General features: G+C 41.1%; 1 protein-coding gene across 1 annotated transcript in view; it reads left to right on the forward strand.

Moving 5' to 3' along the window:
• Positions 1 to 2,495: 2,495 nt before the first annotated feature.
• Positions 2,496 to 23,350, forward strand: part of LOC100515111 (uncharacterized) — a 441,565-nt gene continuing 420,710 nt past the window's right edge. The window contains exons 1-2 of the mRNA XM_085013067.1: positions 2,496 to 2,521; positions 2,729 to 2,892. Of these exons, the coding sequence (XP_084869193.1) occupies positions 2,496 to 2,521; positions 2,729 to 2,892 (190 nt within the window). The remainder of the gene's footprint in view (positions 2,522 to 2,728; positions 2,893 to 23,350) is intronic.

Consider the following 23,350-nt stretch of genomic DNA (forward strand, 5'->3'; position numbering starts at 1 on the left):
CATGCTAAGTGTTTTCATACTTAGAGAAAGAAGCTAGTGACCTCCAAGGAAAAAAAACAAACACACAGTATTCCTCATCAAGAATTACAAGCTTATAGAATCACTATTTTCTGTTATGTACCATTTTGACGGAACTTCCTTTGGGAAGCAAAAAAAGGTAACTTGTGTAGTGCCTTTTATCAGTCATACATTTTAATAGTCATACAACAAACACTCAAGGAGGATCTGTGTTATTGGAGGTGCTGATCTATTTGCCCTAGGTAGGTTTCTTCCCCCATGTACTCCTTTCAACAATCTCCTGCTGTCCTGTTTTACAGAAGAGAAAATATACTCTTCAAAGTCGCTACTGGGAAACCCATAATTAGAAGACAAAGTTAGAAACAGTGACTTTATTTATGGGTGTAAAAAAATTAATGCTAATGGAAGAATATCATAAAGAATATAATTTTATGGGCTAAAATTGGAAAGCATCTTTTTTCCCTACTTCCCATCCCCTCTCCCCACATGCTCTCTGGAGAGGATTTCACTTCAGCTGTGTAGGAGGTAGATGATTAGCTACCTCTGAGCTACCCTAAAAGCCCAGATTTGCAGCCCTCTTCCCAGAGGTTGGTAGGAAGACTGGAGAGTCACCAAAGGGTCTTGGATATTACCCTGATGATTTAACTCAGGTAAAAATTACCTTTATTTTCTGCATCCTGAGTACAACAGCAGTCTTCAACCTGCTGTCTTCCAGGTGGGAACATAGCCTCAGTCACTGGGTGGCTGGAAGAGACTTGTTCTAAGACATCACAGCAGGAGGCATGGGTGGGAGACTAACTTAATGCGGGTTGTGATCAGCAAAAAGATTTCTTCTACGGGAAAACTTACACTAGGAATTACAGACTTTTTAGTATCAGCTGATGTGAAAATATTTTGCTTTGTAGAAGAAAGCCCAAAGAGCAACAAAATAAATGCGTGGATTGACATTTACATAAGATGACAATGATACTGCCATTTATTGAGGATCTACTCTGTGTCGTGTCATATCCTTATGGTATTTACAATTCTTTCATCGCCGAAGAGGAACCAGGTTTAGTGATGGCCCTGCCACATACAACTGGAAGTGAATCCAAGCATTTGCTAGTTCAGTCTGGGCTCTGGGACCCAGGGCTTATTATTGCCTGGTTAATATTATGTTCCTGCTCTTTGAAGCAATTACTGCTTAAAAACAAATCCACACTTATAGAGGAATATTGAAAAACTTTTCTGAAATCAGGTCATACAAGTCCTCAAAGAAAGTGAGAAAGGCTGCCTAGATTTGAAACACACAAAGTTTTATCAGCTATAAAAGTCATGTTTCCTTCTCCCATTTCCCAGCTCATTACAAGTACTATAGCTTGTTGTTTTGTGTGAAAATAGCTTTAATAGAAATAAATTAAAAATTGTTTGGAAAGGAAATACATTTAATATTGATAAATATTTAAGGAAAACAAACAACCCCCAGCCTTCTTTTTCCCTTTTTGATATCTACTGTCATTAGAATAAATCCCAATATAAAAAATGAAAACTGAATATAGATTTAAAAGGGTCTTAATAGCAGATCATTTGTAATTCTCCATAGGTTGCCTTGGACAACCTGTATGTTTGTCTGTGGTATGCACACTATCAAACATAATTAATGCAATTGTTTATTTTAATGGTGAAATCAAATCAGTGATATACAGCCAATAACAATAGTACTTATTTTAAATGGCTCAATTGATTTAGTGTTTCTCAAATTACTTCCTTCAGTCTCCCAACCTTCAATCCTTCTCATTCTCATGAAGGCAGCTGTTACATGGTTACACCAAAGACACTGGAAGTTCCACAGATTTTAACTGAATACTTTGTACCATTTTTTTTTTTTTTAACTAGTAGGATTCACGCCTATTAGAAGTGAAAAACTCTAGGTTGTTTGGGCCTAGTTAACTTGGACATTAAAGTGTTTTGCTAACCTGAATAAATCATCCAGATGTGGATTCTAGGCTAGCTTCCACCTCTCACTTGCTTGGCATCTTGGACCAATCTTTCGCAGTTTCTTCATCTGTAAAGCAGGTTGAAATGAGCAATAGTGTAGTTGTGAAGACTGAATGAGTTAATGCAGGTAAACTGCTTTTACAGTCAAGCCTGACACACAGCCCTCAAATTCTATTTAAAAACCTCTAGCAACTCATTGTGGTTTAATTTAGAAAACATCAACGAAGGAGATAAGAGGAGACTCCTTTTCAATAGCATCTTTTCGCAGGGCACTTACTCTCCCCTATGTTCATTTCTAGCCCCGACAAACTCTCACCAAATTCAGTAAATAAGGGCCTTTTACACTTTTGCTAAAGAGAAACTTCTTCAAGCTGCTTATTAATCCATCTTTCCACTTTAAATTCAGACACCGGTTCAAATGGTTCAGAGCGGTTACGTGAACGGGAAGATGCTCTTCATTTTCACCGATTCTTTAAATGCTGGGTGTGCGTGCACGAGCCATGAGTTTTAGCAGAACGCAAAAGAGGTGAGTGCGCGTACGTCTCCCCTTCTGAGCCAAGCAGAGAGAGGAGCACAAGGCAAGAGCTGCAATTCCTCAAGCCTCTACTCTACGGAATGTTTATTTACCGCCCAGATTCTGAAAGAATGAGGTGAGTTGCTGGGGGACTCCAAGTTAGAACTGGACTTCAGGGAAACTTCAGGAGGGGCAGCGGTACTAATTGCGGGGTTCCAGAGCCGAGAGGGCGGTGATTGGCTGTTCCCGTTTAGTTCAAGCACCCCCATTGGTTCATCCCTTAGAACCAGCGTTGCTATTGGTGCCGGGCTGGTCGCGCGCGACGGTCCGGGCGGGAGCTGCCTCGCGAGAACCCTGGGTCCAGGGGCAGTGTCGCTGCTTGGGTGAGTGTTGCGGGGTCAGGTTGTGTGTGTGGTGATCTTAAAGCTTAACAGCTTCGCATTCCCAGGGAACACGGGTTTCCGGGCTGGGTTCGGGGCAGAGGTGTGGGAGTCTCACCGCTTTTCGTTGTACTGTCTGGAAGCTCGGAAGAGAGACACGCGAGCTAAGCCCCGCTGGGCCCAGGAGGCAGCAGAGGGAGTCTCAAGCGCCGAACTAGTTTAAGTGGCCCTGGCCCTTGGTGGCGGGAGCTGCGGCACCAGCGCCACGCGCCCTCGCCATCTGCTGCTCCCCCAAAGGGAAGGCAGAGGCGCTGGCGCCGTCGGGAGGTCAGACGTGACCCCTGGCCACCCAGGTGTGAGTTGTGAAGGGGAGGACTCAACAGACGGCGGGGCCAACGTGTTTGGTTCCAGAAGGAGCGTGGCGCTCGCTCTCGGCTGGGTGACCATCCTACAAAAGATGAAAGGAGCGCTTCTGTCATCTGCGACTGTAGTTTAATTCAAATTAGGTGTAACCGTTGTACGACAGACAACTTGTTAATGCCTTTGGCTTGCAAACTATCCAAGGGCCCTTCAAAAAGGGGCCGAGATTGGGTGGACTCTGCGTGGAAACCCTTTAAAGACACTGATTTTATTTCCAGTACATTATTTTTTAATTATCCCAGTTTTATCATTTCATCTAAGTAGATAAAAACTAAAGCATTATTTGTTAAAGAATATAAAATAGCATAAAAGACAGATTTTCTTCTTGGTAATTATGAAGCAAATAGGAACATTTTCATGTAGAGTGAGGAAACTTTATTAAAAATAAAATATATTCAGTGGCCAAATATGAGTAGTCTCTACCTTTTTTTTTGGTATCCACATACACTTTTGCATAATTCAGTATTGTAAGATATGGCTTCAAATATGTATTTCGTGTTTTTAATGTTGGCAGTACAGTAATGTTCCTGGAGGTTAGTTTAAGTAGAGAATGATTTAAAATCCAACGTTTCATGGCAAGTTGTATTGAATGGGAGACACTCAATTCCAGTGATCTGAGTAGAAAGCCTTAGGTGGAAATGTCTTATGACAGCAGATATAGGGAAGAGAGATGGAATAGCAGATGGCTTTACATAAGAACATAGTGAAAGTCAAAGATAGTTTTTAATCCTTTTTTTTTAATATCCCTGACAACTGGCAGAAAGATAAGATTCTATACTTGACACTGAGCAGTTGATTCCTGAGTTATCACCTTAAGGTAAAATGAGACATGACCAGGTCAGGTTTAAGCTTACTTGAGTGCATTGGACCAATTGGACCATAGCAGAACACATCTGTGAGCAACAGAGTGCTTTCAGGTATGCTAAAAGTCAGTCCAATGAGAAATGAGTCAGTGCAGGATGTCGCATTTTATAAGCTTATTTGTGATTTTCAGAAAGCTGGAGAAAGAAATGCCTTAGCAACCAAGAAGACATAGAGAAAAGGAAATCCATTAGGGGCTTTATAGGGTAGGCTTTCTGAATTATTTAAAGCTAACATGCTGAAATACGAGCTCAGGGAACTGGCTTTACCATCTATAGATGCTTGTATATATATGCTGTGCCTTATGTTTGTCTCCAAAATTAATGTGGGATTTTTGTCATGAATCGATAGTTTGGGACTTCTTAATATACACATTGGGCTAATATTCTCCTTATAAAGTGAGAAAAAATTAGCTTTGCCTGAGATTTTATTGGTGACAGAACTCAGTGCCTTCATTATCTCATTTAATTTTTGTAACAACCTATTTTACAGATAGGGAAAATATAGCTTATGTTGCCCAGCCAGTTGAAAATAGTCCCAGAATTCATTCCTAGGCTTGTTGGATCCAAGCCTGACTCTCAACAGTCTATATGTCCTTTTAAAAATGCTATCATCTGATGTATGTGTTCAGAAATTCAGTTTGAATCCTTTATAACTGGATCTGGTGAATGTTTTACAGGACAATGATGAGGTGAGCTGAAAGAACAGTGATTCCTAGGCTGGAACCAGAGTTAAATTAGAGACCATCTTTGGGTTGTTATATATTTAAAATTATTTAAATTCTGGTAAACCCCTGTAAGTCTAGGTTCAGTTTAGTCTAGCCTGGATTGGTCTTATTAAACACAAAGATGTGTCTATAGGGAGTGACACTGTTAGTTTAGGGTAGCTCACCTGCGGTCCTTGAGGACCCTAGAAAAGAAGATATGCTAGTTTACTTCTGTTGAGAATTTCAGGACTAATTTTGCACTGCTAGAGAGCCACTCAATTCCTGAGTCTCCTTGCATCCCTTGGGATTGATCACCTATGGGGTAGTTCAGTCAGTTTTCAGACTCTTCACCTGTACCTGGATTCCTGGTCATCTGGGCCAGGCAGGGTACACGGGTGGGACTGGGTTGCTCTGCTGATGGTATACCTGAGGGTGGTCTGAAAGAGGCAAATACAAGAACAAAGTCAAAAGAATGCCGGGCACATTAGCATCTGGAAAGAGCCAGACTGAGGTGGATTCTCAATAGATGCGAGGCAGCAGAATGAAAGCAAATTACAACAAAAAGGCTGGGATACAATGAAGGAGGTAGAGGAGTGAGACCTTGAATGACTAGAGCTTGGATATAGGTATCTTGAAACAGTTAATTTTTTCTTTTTAAATAGGTAACATGCTCACATGTTCAAAGATAAAAAACTGTATAAATAGGTTTATATTTAGGAGTCTTAGTCCTCCCTCATTTCTGTACACTCCTGTCCTGAGGTCATTTCAGAGGTAGATTTATTGTGAAGCACCCTGGCATGGGCTCCTTCCAAGACAAATAGTTAATTTTCTTTCTTTCTTTCTTTCTTTCTTTCTTTCTTTCTTTCTTTCTTTCTTTCTTTCTTTCTTTCTTTCTTTCTTTCTTTCTTTCTTTCTTTCTTTCTTTCTTTTCTTTCTTTCTTTTTTCTTTTTATTTTGCTTTTTAGGGCCACATTTGCAGCATATGGAAGTTCCCAGGCCAGTGGTCAACTAGGAGCTGTAGCTACTGGCCTACACTACAGCCACAGCAACACCAGATCCGAGCCACGTCTGTGACCTACACCACAGCTCATGGCAAAGCTGCATCCTTAACCCACTGAGTGAGGCCAGGGTTCAAACCTGCATCCTCATGGACGTAGTCGGGCTCATTACTGCTGAGCCACAACGGGAACTTTGTCTTTTTTTTCTTAAATTATTCCCCCTACCTCCAAAAAAAGCCTGTGACTTCAGAAGATACCAAATCTGATCTTTACTTTGTAAATATTTGTTTTAGTTTCTTGTATACTTCCAGTATTTCTTTTATAAGTGTAAACACTCAGGAGTGGATATTTTCTTATTTTCCTTCCTTTCTTAAGCTAGAGATTTTTTTCTGTTACCTTATTTTTTCTTTTAATAATATACTCTGAAGGTTTTTCCACAGCAGTTCAAAGAGATCATCCTCATTCTTTTTTCTTTTCTGCTGCATAGTATTCTAGTGTGTAGATACACATAATTTAACCAATTTTTCTGTTGGTGGACAATTGAGTTACTTTTTTTTTTTTTTTTTTTAAATGGCCACATTGGCAGCATAGGTAAGTTCCCAGGCCAGGGATTGAATCTGAGCCACAGCTGTGGCACTGCTGGATCCTTTAATCCACTGCACAGGTCTGGGGATTAAACCTGCACCTCTGCAGCAATCTGAGCCCCACTGTGCCAGGAGTTAACCCTATAACTCCTGGGTTGCTTTCTATAAAGAATGCTTCAATGAATAACTGGTACTAAGTGATTTTGTAGGTCAGGTGTCACTGCTCTGATTACAGTGGGGCAGGTGCTCAGTAAGGACTGAGCTGGACAGGATAGTGTCAGAACAAGACCAACCTCTAGGAGATGGATGATTGATCGCTCAACTTTCTCCTTCTCTCTGTGATTGGAATACTCAGAACACCTTTAGCTCTTGACCATATTCTGCAAAGAGAACAATAGGGCCTCCAACCCATTCTTGCGTTCCCTTGGGAATTTGGTGAAGAATACCTGGGAGACCTTAGCTGTAGGACTGCACTTCTTCAGGCCAGGCAACATGGAAATCCTAATGTTAGGCTAACATGGACAACATATGTTTGTGCGCACGCGCATTTGAACCTTTAGAGTTCTTTTCTATCTATCTATACTACCATCAAATTTTGATTTCTCTATGATGTGTATTATTTAAAAGAACCTTATGCAAAACAATCTTTGGGATTATGATTCAGATCTGTAACTGGATGACTGGAGTGTGGGCCTGTGGTAAGTAGCAGGTACAGAGCACAACCCACACCAGCTGTAGGATAGTGGCAAGCACTCCAGTAGGGAAACAAACGAATGCAAATGAGATGCTCTTGGCCATGGAACAAAGATGAAAATGACATTCACTTGTAAATGAGTTTTCTGTGTTTGATGTAAACAGAATGACATGTATTTTGCAGGAAGACCTCTGTGACCTTAGGATAGTTGTTGCATTCATTACATGGGGTTGCACGTGTTTCTGACATTTTATCATTATTGATGTATCTCACGATCTAGCAATCTCTACGTTTTTAGTCTATCTAGAAACATTTCCATGGTTTTCTGTCCTAGGAGATGGCCTGAGAGTTCTGTGAGATGCTTATCATTGATAAGGCTAAGTGACTTGGAATAAAACTTGAATCTGGCATCTTGCACCTGGATAATGGAGTGGCTGAACTTACAGAGCTCAGGATCAAGAGGAAGGAGATCATCTTCTCAGTTTTGTCATTCATTGCTAGCTGTGGTCCTGGCCTAGACATTTTCTCAAACATTAGGCTTAGATAATTGCCATGTGACTTTGCTTTCTGAGCCTTATGCATCTTTCAACCCCCCCATTTAAAATCTCCCCCATTCTCTGTAGTTTTCTCTGTCCCAGCCCTAGGTAGTCTTTTACTCCTCGAACTTCCACAGCTTGAATATCCACAGCAGGTGGTCTGTGGAACTTATTGATCACTTATTTTGTCAAATGTATATATTGCTCATGGAATATGTCATTTGCTTTTTATTTATTTTTATTTTTATTTTTTATTTTTACTTTTGTGTTTTTCGGGCCACTCCTGAGCCATATGGAGATTCCCAAGCTAGGGGTCAAATCAGAGCTACAGCTCCTGCCCTACACCATAGCCACAGCCACATGGGATCAGAGCTGTGTCTGCGACCTATACCATAGCTCACGGCAATGCCGGATCCTTAACCCACTGAGCGAGGCCAGGAATGGAACCTGCAACCTCGCGGTTCCTAGTTGGATTTGTTTCTGCTGTGCCACAATGGGAACTCTGTCATTTGCTTTTTAAAACATCCCTGGTATAATACTTAGGCATAGATATTCAACAAATATTTGAGAATTAACTGATTAAATACTCTTTGGATTTCTCATTCTTCTGAACCCTGTGATGAAGCATTGAGAACCTGCTGCATGCCAGGCACTGTACTAGCCTGGGGACACAAGACAATTAAGATGATCTTAAGGGGTTCTCTTGAAGCAGTGGGTTAAAGATCCAGAGTTGTCACTGCAGCAGCTTGGATCGCTGCTGTAGCTTGGGTTTCATCCTTGGCCCTGGAACTTGCATATACTGCAGGCTCACCAGGAAAAAGAAAAGATGTTCTTAAGCTGCTCGTGGTCTAATGGAGGAGGCAAACTCAGGAACAGAAATTGATAACATAATGTGTTGGATACAATGATGGAGATAAACACAGAGAAAGGACATCTTTTTTTTTTTTTTTTTTTTTTTTTTTTTGGTCTTTTTGCTGTTCCTAGGGCCCCTCTCGCGGCATGTGGAGGTTCCCAGGCTAGGGGTCGAATCGGAGCTGTAGCCACCGGCCTACACCAGAGCCACAGCAATGTGGGATCTGAGCCGCGTCTGCAACCTACACCACAGCTCATGGCAATGCCGGGTCCTTAACCCACTGAGCAAGGCCAGGGATCGAACCCGCAACCTCGTGGTTCCTAGTCGGATTCGTTAACCACTGCGCCACAACGGGAACTCCTAAGGACACCTCTTTAGTCAGGGTAACGGCAGGGAAGGAGTTAAATAGGGAAACGCTTCCTAGAGGAGATAACACCTGAATTGAGTTTTAAAAGATGAGTAGGAGTCATATAGGTCAAGTGTAAAGAGAGACGGAAGGACTTTTCCAACAGACAGGATAGCATGACTGAAGAGACTGAGTGAAGGAGAATGAATGCACGTGCAGGCAGTGCAGGGTGCTGGTGGTAAGCAGGCAGTATTCCTGAGAGATGAAGATCCATTTGTGAGGAAGTGTGGTGCAATGGATAAGATGGTATTTATGGGTTTTGGAGTTAGGCAGAGCTAAGTTTGCAATCCTGGTTCTGTACCTTCCCAGCAATGGGAACTTGGTCAAATGATGTAACATCTGTATGCCTCCCATCTGTAAAATGGGAACAACTATGGCATTGTATTTAAAGGATTCTTGTGAATTTTAATGGAAGTAATGTTTGCAAAATGCTTAGCTCAGGGGAAACATTCAAAGCATGTTGGCTCATTGTTTTTGAGAGACTGGAGAGTTGTGTAGTGGTCATAAAAAGAGGGTCTCTGGAAGAGGTAAGCCACACTGACAGATGGCTTTCATTGCAAGAGGACTGTGTTGGAGGCAGGGAGACCAGTTACAGGCAATTGCATTCAGCATTTCAGGTGGCAGATGATGCAGGACATTGGTAATAGAGATGAAGAGGTGAGGATAGAGTTAACTATTCAGGAGGTAACATTGGAAGGATTTTGTGACAGGAAGGGGGAGTGTCAGGAAGTGAGAGTCAAATGTATTAATGATAGGACAGTTACAAAGTGTTCAGTAGTACTACACTGTCAGTGGGCTATTGGCAAATGCACTTTAGGTCAAGATGATCTTAGAGGTGTTCTGCTTTGTTGAGAAATACGGCCTAAAAAAAAAAAAAGAAAGAGAGACTGATGCATTTGAGTATATAAATTAAATAAAGATAGCAGTTATAGTCCCAGGAAAATATAGTTTTGTCAATAACAGAAGGAAATAGCAATATATAATAGCTCATTAAAATTTATGAGAAAGCTTCATGATTCTAACAATTAAATGGCAAATGATAAGAATTAACCACACTGCTGATAAATAAAGATGTACAGAGATATTCTTTCTCGTAGGAATCAGACATGTACATGAAAAGATCCTTAAATATAAAAATTAGATAAAAATTTAAGGAAATGATAGTAATCTGAAATTGATACACGTAAGTACATTTTACAGATGTCACTAAAACCATTTGCCTAGCAATGGGGACAAATTTCCCGGGGATATACATATGAGCTCAGAACTCATGTTTCTGAGAATTTATTCTAGAGGAACAGTTTAACAAAAGCATAAAGCTCTGTGCACATGGTTTTTCACAAAATACATAAACCCTATTGAAACAATAAATCCTATAGAAAAAAGCAACAAAGTATTCAAAAGATATTTTTATTTAGAGAGTATTGATATTATGGCATATTATGAAGTAATGTTAAAAATAATTAAGATAAAACAGTGGAAAACTCTTTATGAAAATGTTAACTGAGAAAAGCTAAATACGATTATGATTGCAGTTACTCTGGAATATGCATTTGTTTAGATAAAGGCTGGAAATAATGTGTAAAACATAAAAGTAATTGTGCTGGGCTTATGCATATTCTCTTGTGCACTGCGTCGTGTTTTCTGATTTTACTTCAACAAGTCTAGTTCTGTGATGTTATTTAGTAATTGTTAAATGCTGATAGTCTTCATTGCTGAAGCATTTTAAAGCCCCATTATAGTTATCATGATGTATTACCCCTTAATAGGATGCATCAAGAATGTTTCCCTCCATAGCTGTAGTATCATTTCAAGCGAAGTTAACACTTCCTTAGTGTCTAGTACCCAGACATGTTCATTTCCCCAATTTATAGTTTCTTTTTAAAAAAGAAACAACCTTCTAGGCTCTTATGATGGAGCATGATAATGGGTGAAAATAGAATGTGTACATGTATGTGTAACTGGGTCACCATGCTGTACAGTAGAAAAAAAATTGTATTGGGGAAATAACTATTAAAAAAAATAAAGTATTCATAAAAATAAATAAATAAAAAAGAAACAACTTGATCAGTCTGCTCCGCCCAGTGGGATTGCTCACTGCTGGGTCCCAGGCCACTCCTGCCTTGGCAGTGGGAGTCCCCAGGCTGGCCGCCTTGGAGCGATCAGCCGTCAGCCCCCTGGGCCTCTCTCTGGAGCCCTAGGAGGAGGAGGACAGCTGGCTGAGAGATGGTCGGCTCCGTCTGCAAGGAGAGCTGCCTCTTTTTTTCTGCCCTCTGCTCCTGGGAGCGGGGTGGGGGCGGGGGGGGGGGGAGCACAGTCTCTGAGACCCTTGCAGCCAGCTGGCTGTGAGGAGTGGGAAACCAGCCAGCAGGTCTGTGCCCGGGGTGGGGCACTTTGGAACTTTGTCTTTGTCCAGCCAGTTGTAGAAGGTCCTAAGATTTCACACAACCCTCTCTACTCTGCTTGGTGCTGCCGACCCTGAAACACCTGGTTGAGTTGCTGATTTACCTTCTCTGTGGTTTGTGCAAAGAACTGACCCTTCTTTTGATTCTCTGGAACTTCTGAATTAAATCAGCCCTTAAAAAAATGACAGTGAGGCATATGACTACCTAATAAACTTATCAAGGCTGTACAGTAATTAAAAAAAACCCCAAACAAAAAAAACCACCCCCAAAACATTTCACTATGAAAGTTGTCTAAAATTCTCCAAAGTTGAGAGAATTGTAAAATGAGCCTCCAGATGTTTTACCAGCCTTGTTTCATTTGCTTTTAAGTATTTTAATTTTTTATTTTATTTTTTATTTTTATCTTTTGCTTTTTTAGGGCCATACCTGCAGCACATGGAGGTTCCCAGGCTAGGGGTCCAATCAGAGCTAAAGCTGCTGACCTAAGCCACAGCAACATCAAAGTCAGATCAAAGCCAAGTTGGCTACCTACACATTGTTCAAGGCACCACCGGATCCTTAACGCACTGAGCAAGGCCAGGGATCCAACCCGAAACCTCATGGTTCCTAGTCAGATTCGTTTCCCTTGCACCACAATGGGAAATCCTGACAGTATTTTATTTTATTTCTTTATTTTTTATTTATTCAATCCCTTCTGCTACCACTTTTTTTTGGGGGGGGGGTTGCTTTGGTTTTCTAATTTGTTTGCCTCAAAAAGGAATGAAATTTCATTATGTATGAATCCCAGGGAGATGTCTTCTGTCATTAAGGTTTTTTTTTTTTTTTTTTTTTTGTCTTTTTGCTATTTCTTTGGGCCGCTCCCACGGCATATGGAGGTTCCCAGGCTAGGGGTCGAATCAGAGCTGTAGCCACCAGCCTACGCCAGAGCCACAGCAACGCGGGATCCGAGCCTCGTCTGCAACCTACACCACAGCTCATGGCAACGCCGGATCGTTAACCCACTGAGCAAGGGCAGGGACCGAACCCGCAACCTCGTGGTTCCTAGTCGGATTCGTTAACCACTGCGCCACGACGGGAACTCCCCTGACAGTATTTTAAAGTCCAAGCGTTGTATCAGTTCACCTGTTAATACTTTATATCCACAATAATTGACCATTATTTCCTAATTTTATCTAATACCCAGCCCATGTTCTAATTTCTCCAGTTTTCTGGAAGGTATCTTTTTAGTTGAATTTGTTTGAATTGAGATCTGAACAAGGTCCAGTGATTGCACTGATTTATGTTTCTAAAGTCCTATTACATATATAACAGTTCTCCTTCTCTCTGCCCCCTCCTTCATTTGTTGAAGAAATCAGGTCATTTGTCCTTTCCCTGCATTCTGAATCTGCCTTCTGCCAGATTGTTTCCTCATCACATTATTTAACATATTCCTCTGCCCCCCATGTTTTTTTGTAAACTGGAAGTTACAGCTGGAGGACTGTTTGATGTTTTTATTTGGGGGAGGGGATAGGAATCCTTTCTAGGTGATGCTCCATACTTCGTACTCTATCACACCAAGAGGTACAGGATGCATGCATGTCCCACTTTTAGTGACGTGAAGATTGAGTATTGGATTTAGGTGGCAACATCATCTTTTCAACACATGGTTTTGGCAGCCACTGATGAAACTTGCTTAGATCCATTCTTTCATTAGGGGTGCACAATAGTGGTTTTCTAGCTCTACTGTTCCTTCTGCAGTAGTTATTCCTTCTGCTATCTTTTAAACCTCAGGTCTCTGTAGTTGGTGGCATTTCCCAGTTCACTCACACTTTCCCCAGGAGCTATGGCTGAGTTCTTGGCACAGCTGTAATTCTGACCCTGCTTTGAGAAATAACTTGGGACCAGAGGGAGATTTCCTCCTTCTTCCCTTCTTCCTCAAAGCTGTAAACTTTTGAGGTTTTGACAATTATAAAGTGTCAGCTTTATGCCCTGGTATAGTTTTATTATTTGTGTGGTATGATTTGAGAAGAGCTGAAAGGTTGGCTTGATGAAAATATTCTCCTTTTTTCTGGCTATAATGTCTGACAGTGGTATCCTCTCTTAAGGGCCTTCCGCAGACTTGTGTATTGTAACCAGGTTAAGTTATGATGTTACCTGGAAGCGAGGCTGAGACCAGAGCATGAAAGAACCTACTAGCAGGAATTTATCTTATTGCTAGCTGCTTACACCTGTTGTCTGTGTAGTTGGGTCTGAACACGTATCTGGGGATGGAACTTGGAATCATTAGCTTGGATGAGGGAGGGCGTTTCCATTGGTACAGATAATGTGCATACCTGGGTTTGGCTCAGGTTTTTGTTTTTATTTTATTTTATTTTTTGCTTTTTTTTTAGGGCCACTCCTGCGGCATATGGAAATTCCCAGGCTTGGGGTCGAATTGGAGCTACAGCCACTGGCCTACGCTACAGCCACAGCAACATGGTATCCAAGCTACGTCTGTGACCTACACCACAGTTCATGGCAATGCTGGATCCTCAACCCACCGAACAAGGCCAGGGATCAAACCTGCATCATCATGGATCCTAGTTGGGTTCATTAACTGCTCTTGGCTCAGTTTTTTATATGGGGGGTCTCTAAGAGTGAAGACTGTTGATGAAGTAGAAGGTAGAGGAAGAAAAATGTTGAAAACCGTGAGAAAACAAATCACTGCTTTGTACTTTTGTTGAGGATGACTCTGCTTAAGCCCTCAAAATAGTCTAGAAAATAAAAGCAAGACATTGTCTCCTGTTCTTTTCTTCACTGCCATGTTGTCTGGGAAGCATGAAACAGGGATACGATAGTCTAGGGGAGTTTTCCTTACAGATTGGCGGTAATAAAGAACAGGAAGTTTGAAGGTGGAATTTAAGCAAGAAAGAGGGCTTGAAAAAGTACCTGAGAAAAAGGAAGAATCACTTTATTAAAGGTGAAAAATGGCAGCTTGATCCCCTTTTGCCATAGAAGAAAGTTCAGTTTGCTGTTTTAGAGAAATGGACCATTTTCCCTTTCCACCTACTCAACAACCAGCTCTAATAAGGAAGTTTCAGTATTTTTATCTTTATGATAATTTCAGAAACAGTAGCCCATTTATTCCTAATAATGTTACTGAAAAATACTAGTAATTATATAATGACTGCAGAAATCACATTTTTAAGTAAATGAAGAGGGAAATAATTTTTTCTTATTATATGTCCCCAATTTATATGTAATTACCAGCTATAAAAGAACCTTCCTGGTATGCCTAATAACCACCTTTTGTCCTTGCATGAAAAGTCGAGGTTTTTTTTATTCAAGGTTTTGTTCTGCTCAGCTTATTTCTGGCTGGTTGGGGAGATAGAGGCAGCTGTTTTATGACATGTCTCACAGGCCTTCCTCAGACCAGGGAGCGTATTGCTTTGGAAACCAGCTGGCCGTTTTCTTCGCCTGTCAGACCCAGTGCAAGCAAACAGAATTTGGGCAAACCAGTGGAAATCTGCCTATACAGGGAGAAGTGGCTCTTGATCAAAAAACATGGTATCGGAGTTCCCCTTGTGGCTCAGCAGTAGCGAACCCTACTAGTATCCATGAGGATGTGGGTTCGATCCCTGGCCTTGCTCAGTGGGTTAAAGAGCCACTGTTGCTGTGAACTGTGGTGTAGTCATAGTTTCGGCTTGGATCTGGCATTGCTATGGCTGTGCATGGCAGCTACAGCTCCTATTTAAACCCCTAGCCTGGGAACTTCTATATGCTGCAGGTGTGGCCCAAAAAGACAAAAACAAAGAAAAAAACCCCCCAGAACATTGTATCTTTAAGCCAATGATTTCTGATTACCTGTAACCCTTCTAATTGGTAGATAATAACACATTATATAAAAACATGTATGTTTTTTCCCATTAACTTTGGCTTTGTTGGTTATTTCCTCCTTAATGAAACATCCTTTGAAAACAGGCAGAAGACATAAAATAAAACAGTATTTTTTTTGTTTTTCCTGTTTATTGACGGCATCAGGTGCTTATATGTCTATGGTCTATACATTGCAAGAGCAATAATCAAATAATAATTTCCCTCCCGCTTTTTTTTTTTGTTTTTTTGGTTTGGCTGCGTCCGCCACATGCAAAAGTTCCTGGGCCAGGGATTAAACTTGTGCTACAGCAGTGACCTGAGCCACAGCAGTGACAATGCCGGATCTATAACCCATTGCACCACCAGAGAACTCCTAATTTTTCTTTTAATTAAAAATAAACTTGGGAGTTCCCATTGTGGCTCAGCAGAAACGAATCTGATTAGTATCTGTGAGGATGCAAGTTTTATCCCTGGTGCCGCTCAGTGGGTCGGGATGCATTGTTGCTGTGAGCTATGATATAGGTCACAGATGCAGCTCAGATCCCAAGTTACTGTAGCTATAGTGTAGGCTGGCAGCTGTAGCTCTGATTCACACCGGCCCTGGGCCTGGGACCTTCCATTTGCTGCAGGTGTGGCCCTAAAAAGCAAAAAAACGAAAACAAAACAAGACAAACAAAAAAACAGTATAAAAATAAATTTATAACTTTCTTCTTTTCATAGATTTGTAATCTATAGCTAGATAGCTCACATAGTTTGCTTTTGTTTTTAGAATATTCAGATATCATATACCATAGTATCCTTATTACATTCTTTCTGTTACTTTCTAACTTTTCATGTGAAATAATGTATGTGGGGTTTCATGTGAAATAATGTATATGGATTATAGTATCTTTGCCTATGTATATATAGCATTATTTGTGATAAAAGCATGTGTACATATAAAGTCTGGCATTCATTCCTTTTTGGATTCTTTTGTTCATTGATTCACTTGTTCATGAAATATTTGTTGAATGCCTGGTTAATGCCAGGCACTGCACTGTCACAAAAGCTACAAAGATGTAAATGGTCAAAAGATCACTTGGGCTGCTGAGTGGAGAAAGTATAGAGAAGTGAAGCAAGAGTGGAGTCAGAAAGGCTCTGTGGGAGGCTGTTAAGGAGGACACAGTTTCATAGAGGACCCAGGTGGGTAAATGAAGAGTGCAAAAGAAGGAGTGATTAACTAGTTTGAATTCAGTGTTGATGTTGACTTATTTTCAGAGTAAGATAAGGAAGGCTTTCACTTGTTCCATGCATGTCAGATGGCAGGACGGATCTCAGGGGTCCAGCATGCTTGTGGAGTCAGTGCTTGGGGGCTAGTGTGAAACTAGTAGGAGACCCAGAGAAGGCACCCTTAGTGCCACCTGGTCTCTTGTGTCCTTGGACATAATGTGACATCACGGAGCCACCTCATTACTTGAGCAGAAGTAGGACTGGGTTTACCATGAGGTTTATATATAACTATATATAACTACACACACACACACACACACACACACACACGCACACACACATATGATTATTTTAAATTGATTTCTTAAGTTTGAACATATTCTAACAACCCTGCATGTTTACTCCCTGCCCCATATTTAATGTTTATCAACATCATATTTTATATCTTTTTGCCTTTTGTATCTCTTAACTACTTACTGCAGAGGAATAGTTTTACTACTTTTGTATTTTAACCTTCCTACTAGCCTTATAAGTGGGTAGCCTTATGACTGACTACCTTTATTGTATATTTGCTTTTACCAATGAGATTTTTGCTTTCATAATTTTCATATTTCTGTGCTTCCTCAACCTGGATGTCTGCTTTCTTTCCCTGGTTAGGGAGAATTTCAGCTATTATTTCTTCATATAAGATCTCCTCCCCTCTCTCTCCCTTCTCCTTCTAGGACCCCTATAATGTGAATATTAGTACACGTGGTGGTGTCCAAGAGGTCTCTTAGACTGTCCTCATTTTAAAAATTCTTGTTTTTTCTGTTCAGCTTGGGTGGTTTACACTACTGTCCTCCAGTTCACTGATCGTTCCTCTGTATCATCTAATCTTACTTTTGATTCCTTCCAGTTTTTCTTTTTTTTCCCCCATGTTTGAGGCAGGTTAAAGTTCTCTGGTCAGGGATCAAACCTGCTCCACAGCAGTGACCAGAGCCACTGGTCCTTAACCTGTTGCGCCATAGGAAAACTCTTCCTTTTAGCTTTGTAAAACGGTTTTTTAGTTATTGTATTTTTCATCTCTCTTTGGCTCTTTTCTCTCTGTATTCTTCCCTTCTTCTTTTTTTGCTTTTTAGAACCGCACCTGCAGCATATGGAAATTCCCAGTTTAGGGGTTGAATTGGAGCTATAGCTGCTGGCCTATACCACAGCTACAGCAGTGCAGAATCTGAGCTGCATCCTCGACCTGCAACACAGCTCATGGCAACACCAGATCCTTAACCCACTGACTAAGGCCAGCGATTGAACCTGTGTCCTCATGGATACTAGTCAGATTCATTACCACTGAGCCACAAAGGGAACTCCCTTCCATTCTTATCCCAAGTTTCTTGACCATCTTTATGATCATTACATTGAACTTTTTTTTTTTTTTTTTTTTTTTTTGCCATTTCTTTGGGCCGCTCCCACGGCATATGGAGGTTCCCAGGCTAGGGGTCCCATCGGAGCTGTAGCTGCCAGCCTACACCAGAGCCACAGCAATGTGGGATCCGAGCCACATCTGCAACCTACACCACAGCTCACGGCAACGCCGGATCATTAACCCACTGAGCAAGGGCAGGGATGGAACCCGCAACCTCATGGTTCCTAGTCGGATTCGTTACCCACTGCGCCACGACGGGAACTCCACATTGAACTTTTTATTGGGTAGATTGTTTATCTCCACTTTGCTTAGTTCTTCGTCTTGGGTTTTATATTGTTCTTTTGGAACATGTTCCTCTGTCACCTCATTTTGCCTAATCTCCTGTTTTGTTTCTATGTATTAGGTAGGTCAGTCATGTTTCTTCATCTTGGAGAAGTATCTTTCTATAGAAGATGTTCTCTTGGGCCCAGCAGCCTCCCCTCTGGTCACCAGAGCTCTAGTGGTGTCCCCTTTGTGGGCCGTGTGGGCCCTTCTGTTGGGGCAGGGTTAACTGCTATGGGTGTACTGGTAGGTGGGGCTGACCCTTGGCATAGTTGGCTGCCAGGTCCTGCCTCGTGCAGAGGCTGCCAGCATGCTGATGGGTGGGGCTGTGTCCCCCTGTGGCTGCCTGCTTGGCCTATCGGGTCCTGGGACTGTTGCTCACTGGGTAGGTAAACCCAGTGCTAATGGGCTAGAGGGAGGACTCCAATATGGAGCTGGCTAGCACCAGTGTCCTCATGGTAGAATGAGCTCCCCAAAATAGCTGCTGCCAGCATCTGTGTCCCCAGGAGGAGTCCCATTTGCCTCCTGCCTCTTTGGGAAGATTTCCAAGATCAGTAAGTGAGTCTGACCCAGACTCCTTTCAAGTTACTTCCTCTACTCTGGGGTTCAAAGTATGTGAGATATTGCATGTGTCCTTTAAGAGCAAGTCTCTGTTTCCTACCGTCCTTTGGCTCTCTTGTATCCAAGCCCCACTTGCCTTCAAAGCCAGGCATGCCAAGGGCTCATCCTCTGGTTGTAGGACCCCTGGGCTGGAGACCCTGTGTGTGGCTCAGACCCCTTGCTCTTGGGAGAACCTTCGCAATTGTGTTTATTTCCCCATTTATGGGTCACCTACCTGGTGGGGAGTGTGGGTCTCTGCCTCACCTACCTGTCTCACTGTGGTTCCTTTGGTATCTCTTTAGTTGTGGAAGATCTTTTCTGATAGTCTTCATGTTGTTCGCGTTGATGATTGTTCCATAAATGGTTGTGATTTTGGTGTGCCTGTGGGAGGAGGTGACTCAAAGTCTCCCTACTCTGCCATCTTAACTACACTTTGGAGTTTTTTTTTAAAGTAGATATTGAGGTCCCAAAGAATGATGAAGGGAGCCAAGAGATAGGAGAGAAAGTAACCAGGTGCCAAGATCAAGGGAAGAAAAATCTGGACGTTAGCAGATGACATACATGAGGAGAGTTAGATGGTGGTACAGAAGCATGACATGGCTTTCCAAGAGTGTGGAAGTGGAGTTATGTGGATGCAGTCCTGGAGAAGAGTGGAGAATGCTGTCCTGTATTCCTTGGAAGAGGGAAAGGATTGTTTTGCAATAGAGAGAGCCCTTGGGCATTCCGGGTCCTGGCGTGATGGGGAGCCTAGCTTTTCGTTAACTCTGGAAGTTTAGGGAGCACTTTGTGAAAGGTTCATAGTGCTGGTAGACATGCTGATGAAGGAAAGTGGGCTCAAAAGGAAAAATAGGAAAGACTGAGATATAAAAGATATAAAGGACTAAGCTGTGGCTGGGGTTGAAGTGTTGAAAAGGAGACTGTGGGGAGGGAATGAGAACAATATGGGGAGAGGATGGTAGCCACCAGAGAGACTTTTATTGGGGCGGTAATAAGAGCCTTACAATTTCTGCATAAAGCCATAGGATTTAGGGGCAAAGTTGTTTGTAAAACTTGTTAGGATTAAAATCCTTGTTCCACATCGCAGATTAATTTTTAAGGGACATCTGCAATCTATCAGAGACACCGTAACCCACCAACATATTAACATACCAATAATGGGAGAAATGGACCTGTGTCCCCAGATGAGATGCACTTTGAATGACTCAACAGCAACCACCTGGTATTCCTGCCCCAAATGTTTAACCTGAATCTAATCATGAGGAACAGGCCCATTTAAACTGAAGGACATTCTTTAAAACAATTGTCCCAAAGGTCAAGTTCATGAAAGACTAAAAAGGACAGAAAAATTGAAGAACTTTTTTAGATTAAAGGACATAAAAGAGATAACAATTAGATGTAACATGTGACCTTGATTGGATACTGGATTGGAAACACACACACACACACACACACACACACACACACACACACACACACACAGACACACACACAAACCCTGAAACCCAATGATAAAAGACAGTATTGGGAAAATTAGGGAAATCTGAATATGGATTCTGTGTAATACAGTAGTATTAGATAAATGTTTAATTACTCAAGTGTGATAATTAAGGTTATAAAAGAGAATGTCCTTTTTTAAGGAGATGCATTCTAAAGTGTTTAGTGGTAAAGTGTTGTATGCAGTTGGCTGACAAATGGTTCAGCAATATCTATATATCTATACTTCATATCTCTATAAAATATGTTAATGTCTATATTTCCATCTCTATATTTAGAGAGAGAGAAAACAAGTCTTTAAAATGACAGAATGACAAACTGCTCTAAGTTTACGGATTTGATTTTTGAGGTGTGATCAAAGTGAAAAATATTTCAAAAATTACATTAAACAAAAGTAGTTATAAATAACATTTAAATACATTTAAATAAAAATTATTTTAAGAATTATGTTAAAACCAATGATAGAGTAATATCAGTCTCTGATGGTTAGTATAATCTATTGCCAGATCAATAACTAATCATCATGATCAGCTTAATAATATAACATACCTTATTTTATATCCTGGAAGTTATCTGAATAAGTTCTGTTGGGCAGACACAAAAATACTTTGTTATAGAGAAGCAAATGTACTTTGTTATTGAGGTAATTGCTCATGGCAAAATAATTTCTTAACTGAAGAGGGAAAAGAAAACTTCTCTAAATGGACCTTTTAAGTTTCTTCTATATGCATTTACTATTTGTGGTATCTCTTGGTTAGGAGTCCACAGGCAATGTGGTAGAATTGGGACAAGGAGCCAAGCTGCCTCCTTGTTCCTTCTAGCTTTGCAAGATGGGACAGTCGCTAACTCACACAGTGTATGCTTTGTTCCTGCTCCTCACAGAGGAGAGAGGGTTCAGAGCAGCTGGATCTGAGCTGCGTCTGTGACCTACACCACAGCTCATGGCAATGCTGGATCCTTAACACCCTGAGGGAGGCCAGGGATGGAGCTTTGGATAAGGGGAGAGTGGAGGTGGGGGTGGTATAAATAGGGAGTGGTCTTTCCACCATGTGAGGACACAGCCAGAAGTGTCATCTATGAACAAGGAAGTGGCCCCTTAGCAAACATCACATCTGCTGGTGCCATGATCTTGGACGTCCTAGCCTCCAGCACTAGCCGAAGTAGGAGGATCTGAAATGAGGATGCCTTTTATAAATTAATGAAGCTTTCTAAGGAAAGAAAAAGAGGTGAAATGAAAATTCTGTTAAAGAATTAAGCAAAGAATCCTATTTACAATACCATAAAAAATACTGAGAATTAATCCTAACCGAGGAAGTGAAAGACGTGTACACTGAAAACTAGAAAACACTGATGAAAAACATTAAAGAAGACAATTATATGGAAAGACATCCTGTATTCATGGGTTGGAGGACTTAATTTTGCCAAGATTTCAATGCCACTCAAAATTATCAATAGATATAATGTGATCCCTATCAAAATCCCAACATTTTTTGAAGTAGAAAAATCTGTCTTAAAACTGATAAGGAATTTCAAGGTATCCCTGAATATTGAAAAAGAGGTCAAAGTTGGAGGTGTCAGGAGATCTCTGATGGCCTAGTGGGTCATGGCTCCTGTGTTTTCGTGGCTGTGGCTCTGGTTGTTGCTGTCGCACAGGTTCAGTCCCTGACCCGGGAACTTCCATAGTCTGTGGGTGTGGCAAAAAAGTAAAAAAAAAAAAAAAAAAAAAAAAAAGGATAGAAGATGAAATAAATGTTGCAACTCATTAAAAAAAGTTGGAAGTGGAGTTCATGTCGTGGTGCAGCAGAAACAAATCCGACTAGGAACAATGAGGTTGCGGGTTTGATCCCTGGCCTCCCTCAGTGTGTTAAGGATCTGGCATTGCTGTGATCTGTGTAGGTCACAGACGTGGCTCAGATCTGGTGTTGCTATGGCTCTTGCGTGGGCCAGCAGCAACGGCTCCGATTAGACCCCTAGCCTGGGAACCTCCATATGCCACAGGTTTGGTCCTAAAAAGACAAAAAGACCAAAAAAAAAAAAAAAAAGTTGGAGGTGTCATATTTCTTGATTTCAAAAACTTACTACAAAAAATGACTATACTAATCAAAATAGTTCTGTACTGGCTTAAAGATAGACATATAGAGCAATGGAGAATGGAAAGCCCAGAAATAACCATCATGTATATGATTAAACGACTTTGACAAAGGTGCCAGGAGCTCTCTAATGGTGAAGGGACAGGCTCTTTAACAAATAGTGTTGGGCCAATGGGATATCCGCCTACAAAAGAAAGAATTGGGACACTTATATTACACCATAGACAAAAATTAACTCAAAATGTGTTGAAGACCTAAATGTAAGATGCAGTACCATGAAACTCCTAAGGGAAAACAGGTGAACATCTCATGATTTGGATTTGGAAATTATTTCTTGGTTCATAGGCCACCAAAGCAAACATGACTGCATCACACATACATACTGCTAGACATCAAAGGACAATCAAAAGACTGAAAAAATGACTTACAGAATGGGAGAAAGTCCTTGTAAATCACATATCTGATAAGGTGTTAATATCTAAAACATGTAAAGAATTCCTACAAATTAACAGCATAAATAAAATAACCTGATTAAGAAATGAGCAAAGGAATTGAATGGACATTTCTCTAAAGGTGACATACAAATGGCCAATAAGCCTATGACAAGATGCTCAACATCACTAATTTTTCTTTTTTGGCTGTGCCTAGGGCATATGAAAGTTCCTGGGCCAGGGATCAAATCCATGCCACTGCAGTAACAACACTGGATCCTTAACCTGCTGAGCTACCAGAAAACTCCAACATCACTCATCTTTAGGAAAGTGCAAATCAAAATCAAAATGAGATGTTACCTTGCAGGTCTTAAGTAGCTACTATCATTAGAGTTAGCTACTATTGAAAAATGCAGAAAATATAAACTCTTGGTGAGGATGTGGAGAAATTCCAAGCCCTGTGCATTGTCGCTGGGATTGTAAACTGGAGAAATCACTGTGGAAAATAGTATGGCAGTTCTTTGAAAAACTGAAAATTGAAATATGACCTACTAATCCAAATTTTAGGTGCACATCCACAAAAATTAAAAGCAGAGCCTTGAAGAGATATATATACA

This window comes from Sus scrofa, chromosome 1 (genome assembly GCF_054392235.1).
Source record: "Sus scrofa isolate SSC_HxYL_T2T_F1_AM1 chromosome 1, Sscrofa_HxYL_maternal_Yorkshire_Landrace_v2.0, whole genome shotgun sequence".
NCBI lineage: Eukaryota > Metazoa > Chordata > Mammalia > Artiodactyla > Suidae > Sus > Sus scrofa.